This window comes from Momordica charantia (assembly GCF_013281855.1).
Source record: "Momordica charantia cultivar OHB3-1 chromosome 9 unlocalized genomic scaffold, Mcharantia_2.0 BLBB01000009.1, whole genome shotgun sequence".
Taxonomy (NCBI): Eukaryota; Viridiplantae; Streptophyta; class Magnoliopsida; order Cucurbitales; family Cucurbitaceae; genus Momordica; species Momordica charantia.
Window position 1 is genome coordinate 13,933,460 of NW_028275167.1, and position 5,782 is coordinate 13,939,241.

The 5,782-nt window shown below is 41.8% G+C and overlaps 1 protein-coding gene across 1 annotated transcript; it reads right to left on the minus strand.

The window, feature by feature from the left end:
* Positions 1–1,100: 1,100 nt before the first annotated feature.
* Positions 1,101–5,097, minus strand: LOC148209028 (uncharacterized). Its single transcript, XM_088117394.1, has 8 exons — positions 4,669–5,097; positions 4,420–4,557; positions 4,094–4,361; positions 3,221–3,994; positions 3,099–3,172; positions 1,774–2,210; positions 1,562–1,661; positions 1,101–1,316 (listed from the first exon to the last, which is right to left on the minus strand). The coding sequence occupies exons 1-8, from the start codon at positions 5,095–5,097 to the stop codon at positions 1,101–1,103; spliced, it is 2,436 nt and encodes an 811-aa protein (XP_087973520.1).
* Between the last annotated feature and the right edge of the window lie 685 nt (positions 5,098–5,782).

Consider the following 5,782-nt stretch of genomic DNA (forward strand, 5'->3'; position numbering starts at 1 on the left):
GGTCAAGGGTTTATCAGGCTGGGCTTGGGAAGAGGAGACAGTCGGGTCAACAACGCTTACTTGAGGGCTGGCGACATGGGGGGGCGGCGGCGGAATCTCAGCTTCGACCGGAGTCAGCTCTAAGCTGGTGGGACTCTGCTCCTCAGACGCCTCTGGCGGGATGGTTTCAGTAGCCTCCTCGAGGTCGCCACTTGACCCATAACTTGCCTAAAGCTCGAGCTTCATCATTCTTTTCCTATTCGCTCTATGTTTGATTCTAAGCATTTTGGACTAGGGTTTGGGAAGAAGAACATGGTTTTGGGAACTTAAAAAGAGAGGGGGAGGTACGGTTATTGCGTGGAGTGGGGAGAGAAGAATGAGAGAAACATGGGTTTTAAGGGAAAACAGAAAGTCGTTGTGGCCCATTAAAGAGAATATCTCCCTACGATTTTTCTTCCAATTAATGGAAGTAAAATTTTCCCCCCAAAACGAAAAATAAAATCTCCCCAAATCTCTAACAATTATGATTTATTCCCAAAAATTTGAAAATTTTACTTACCTTTTCTCCTTGGAAGCCGGAATTTGCCATAAATACCTTTCTGCATGTTTGCCATGTCTTGACGCTCTCACCTGCTCTGTCCTTTCGTGTCAGTGACGTCACACCGTCTTCACTACATGCCCGGTTTGAAAGTTGTCCATTCAACTTGATTTGTAATTATTTCCCCCCTAAAAACCAAAATGAAAGCTAACTAAAATTCAAAATTCAAAATGGCAGAAAAACAATTAAACATCTAAATTTCCAAATTCGAAGACGAGGAGAAATAAATCAATTAATCATTAAATCCTACTCCCTTTATTCCTTCGTCGGTTTCTCAATCCATGGCGAGGTGAGCTCCAGTATCTCTTACCACGCTTCCTCCATAATAAAAATGCTTTAGCCTTTGCCCATTCACTATGAATTCTCTTCCCGAATCCATCTCTTGTACTTTAATTGCTCCATGGGGAAATACATGCGAGAATAAAAATGGGCCTAACCATCTCGATTTGAGTTTCCCTGGGAAAAGTTTGAGTCTTGAATTAAAAAGTAACACTTGTTGCCCTTTCTCAAATCTTCTATCGTGCTAGCACTTCATATTTTCCTTGTATAGTTTCGCATTCTCATATGCGTCTATACAGAATTCTTCAAGCTCTAGCAATTGTAAGCAGCGAACATCTCCAACAGCAGCATAATCCAAGTTTAACTTTTTCACAGCCCAAAAGGCCTTATGCTCCAGTTCCAGTGGGAGATGGCAAGGTTTCCTAAAAACTAATTTGTAAGGAGATGTGCCCAGAGGTGTCTTGAATGTTGTGTGATAAACCGATAAGGTGTCATCCAACTTTATCGCCCAATCTCTTCGATTTGTGTTAACCACTTTTTTCAATATGCTCTTGATCTATCTATTAGATATCTTAGGTTGCCGATTTGACTAGGGGTGATAAGTTGTGGATACTTTGTGTCTGATGTTATACTTAGCCAGGAGAGATGCTATAGGTTTGTTGATGAAGTAGGAGCCTTCGTCACTGATCACAGCTCTGGGTGTACCAAATCGCGTGAAATATTTGCTTGTGGAGAAACTTTGCTACCACTTTGGCATCGTTGTTGGCGCATGCCACTACTTCGACCCACTTTGGCACATAATCGACTGCCAATAAAATGAAGAGGTTTCCATTAGATGGAGGGAATAGTCCCACGAAGTCTGTGCCTCATACATCAAAAGCTGCACCTCTAAGATGTATATGAGAGGCATCTCTGACCTCTTGGAAATATTTCCAACTCTTTGACATTCATTGCAATGATGGACTAGCTCATATGCATCCTTGAAAATGGTGGGCCAAAAGTATCCGCTTTGGAAAACTTTTGCTGTTGTGTGCTGCCCTCCAAAGTGGCCAACGTATGGTGCCGAATGGCATTTAGCTAGCATCTGTCGTGCTTCAGTATTGGCGATACATCTTCTGATCACTTTATCCTGGACAATCCTATAGAGATATGGGTCATCCCACAAATAAAACTTACTCTCATACAAAAACCTTTTCAGCTGTTGCTTGTTCATGCTCGTCGGCAGAACTCCACTAGCAGTATAGTTGGCTAGATCTGCAAACCATGGTTCCTCATCTTCATTTAGAACTCCAATAGCCAACACTTGCTCATCTGGGAAGGTTCCTCTAATTTCAATCCCTATTCTCGGGGCATTCTAGAGTAGGCAGCCTGGACAAGTGGTCAGCAACCAAATTTTCTGTTCCTTTCTTGTCTTTTATCTCTATATCGAATTCTTGCAGAAGTAAAATCCACCGAATGAGCCTTGGTTTAACATCCTTCCTTGTGAGTGGGTATTTCAGAGCTGCATGGTCTGTGTAGACAATCACCTTTGACTCTACCAGATATGCTCTGAACTTTTAAAAGGTGAACACCACTGCTAATCATTCTTTCTCTATGGTGGTGTAGTTAATCTGTGCCTCGATCGAAGATTTGCTGGCATAATAAATCGGATGCAGCAGCTTCCCTCTACGTTGAGCAAGAACTGCTCCCACAACATAGTCGCTGGCATCGCACATTAATTGAAACGGCTATTTCCAATCTGGAGCATCATTATCGGAACATGGGTGAGAGCATACTTCAGTGTAACGAACGCCTGCAAACAATCAGAAGTGAAGTTAAATTCTTTATCAATCTCAAGCAAAAACAAAGAGGTTTAGAGATTTTCGAAAAGTCCTTTATGAATCTGCGATAAAAACCGGCATGCCCTAAGAAACTGCGGATGCCCTTGACATTCACGGGTGGGGGCAATTTCTTTATTGCTTCAATCTTTGCTTTGTCCACTTCTATGCCCTTTCTGGAGACTCTGTGCCCTAGCACAATTCCTTCTCGCACCATAAAGTGACACTTCTCCCAATTCAAGACTAAGTTTGTTTCTTCACGTCTTTACAGCACCCTCTTCAAATTATCCAAACATTCTGCAAATGACTTTCCAAAGCCTGAAAAATCATCCATAAACACCTCAACTACTGATTCTACCAGGTTAGCAAAGAAGGCCATCATGCACCTCTAGAACGTTGTTGGAGCATTATAAAGCCCAAATCACATTCGCCTGAAAGCGAACGTTGCATAGGGACAAGTCAAAGTCGTCTTCTGCTGGTCTTGAAGAGCGATTGTAATCTGATTATAATCAATGTAGTCATCGAAAAAAACAGTAATACTCCTGACCTGCCAGCTTGTGCAGTATTTGATCGATGAAGGGGAGAGGAAAATGGTCCTTCTTTGTGGCTTTGTTCAACTTGCGGTAATCCATACATATACACCATCCAGATATTGTCCTAATGGTTATGAATTCATTATTTGCGTTTTCCACTACAGTCATGCCTCCTTTCTTAGGCACACACTGCATTAGACTTACCCACTCGCTATCTGAAATCGAATATATGATCCTTGCATCCAACCACTTGATAATTTCTTTCTTTACCACATCCTTCATAGCCGAATTAAGTCTACGCTGGGGTTTTATAGAGTTCTTGCAGTCCTCCTCTAGCACTATCTTATGCATACAAAAGCTAGGGCTTATCCCCTTGATATCTGCAATAGTCCATCCAATTGCTCTTTGATATGCCTTGAGTACGTTCAACAGCATCTGCTCCTTTTCTAAGGGTAAGTCCGCTGCTATAATGATTGTAAATATCTCTGATAAACCCAGGTAATCATATTTCAAATGCTGCGGCAATGCTTTAAGCTCCAACACCAGCGGATCTTCAATGGATGGCTTTGGTAATCTAAGCTCCGGGTTTGTAAGGTCTAGGGACTCATACATTCTCTTTACAAATCCTTTATTGGCATTCATGAATTCTGATTGGACATCTTTTAGCTCCTCCTCAAACGCGTCGGCAACACTTTCGGCGTCAACTGCTTCTAGATGCTCCAGCATGGCTTCTGTTTCCAGCTCCTCCGTTAATGCCTCATCCAATATATTTAATACTGAACACTCTTCTGTTTCAGTAGGAAATTTCATGGAGTCATGCATGGAGAATTTCACTTATTGATCCTGTACATGCATTATGAGCTCTCATTTGTAGACATCTACCAAACCTCTCCCAGTTGCAAGGATTAGTCTTCCAAGAATAATTGGGACCTCCTTATCTGCATTATAATCCAAAATAATGAAGCCAGTAGGGAAAATAAATTTATCTACTTGTACCAGAACGTCTTCAATTTTCCCTCTGGATGCGTAATGGATAGATTCGCCAACTGCAATGTCACTGTTGTGGGCCTCGGTTCCCCAATGCGTAACTTGTTGTAAATTGATAATGGCATAAGATTGATGCTGGCGCACAGATCTATTGTCCTCCAATTCAAACTAGTATGGTAAAACTCCCAGGATCTTTCATCTTTGTAAGAATTTTCCTCGTGAGTACAGTGCTGCAAGCTTTCGTCATTGCTATAGTCTCATACTCTCCCAACGTTCTCTTCTTTGTGAGTATCTCTTTCAGGAACCTCACATAATTTGGCATTTGCTCTAGACCCTTCACCAACGGTATATTCACGTGCAGTTGCTTCAAGACATCTAAAAACTTCTTGAATTAAACGTTTTGCTCCTTTTTCAGCAACCGTTTAGGATATGATGGCGCTGACCTATATTCTGCTGAGGCATTTTCATGTTATGCCTGCTTTCTTTTCTCGGGCACTCTATTATGTGTAGACCCTGTCTCTGGTGTTCTAGCAATTACGGGATTAATTGGTTGACTGGATGTATTTTGAACTTCTTTTGGTTGTTCAGCTATCTGCTCTGGTGGAGTAGGTACAACTACTTCTACTAACTCACTGTCCTGTTCTAACTGAGTTTCTCCTTGGTCAACTTGAGTAGTTTCCTTGATCGATGCTGAAGCATTCGGGTGCGCCGGAGGTAATGCTTTCCCATTTCGCAAAGTGAGAGCCTTGTATTGTTCCTTCTCGTCTTTTTTTGGCACTTCTGTATCGCTAAGCAATGCTCCAACCGGTTTGCTCTTCAAATCCGTAGCTAACTGGCCTACTTGTAATTCTAGGTTCCTTAATGATGCAACTTGGCTTTGCACAGTGGCATCATTATTGGCCATGTATTGCTTCATCAGCTTTTCCAATGATGCAAATGATTCTTCTAATTGCCTCTATGCTACCATCTGTCCTTGATTCACAAAACCAGAAGGATAATTTACCTTCTGCTCAAATGCTAGAGCATTGGATGTTCCCGCATTATGTCTTCCTTGATTACCACTCCAACTAACATTGGGGTGATTCCTCCAGCCAGGATTTTACGTATTCGAATACAGATTGTTTCTATTATTCTGCGGGTTCCCCAAATAATAAACTGACTGAGGATTTCCAGGGCAGTTGTTATAATAGTGGTCTTCCTCACAGAAAGATCAAGAAATCCCTTGAATTTGATTGACATTAGCCGTAGCAGTTGATGCTCCAGCTGAACTTTGCTGATCATACTCCTCATTACCAAGTCCGTCAGATTCTCAATCTTTGAATTCAATGCAGTGTATGATTCAAACTCAACTAGCCCTTTACTTGATTTTCCTTGAATAGCTCTGGGATCAGACAATAAATGATTGTTTGATGTTCTCCTTTCCAAAATATTGAATGCTTCAGCATAGGGTTTTGCTAGCAAAGCCGCATTTGCAGGCGCATCAATTACTAAGCGTGTGGCATCATCAAGACCTTTGTAATATGTCTCTATCTGGATGCATCTTTGGATTCCATGGTGAGGGCACCTCTGCAATAATCGCTTGAAACGCT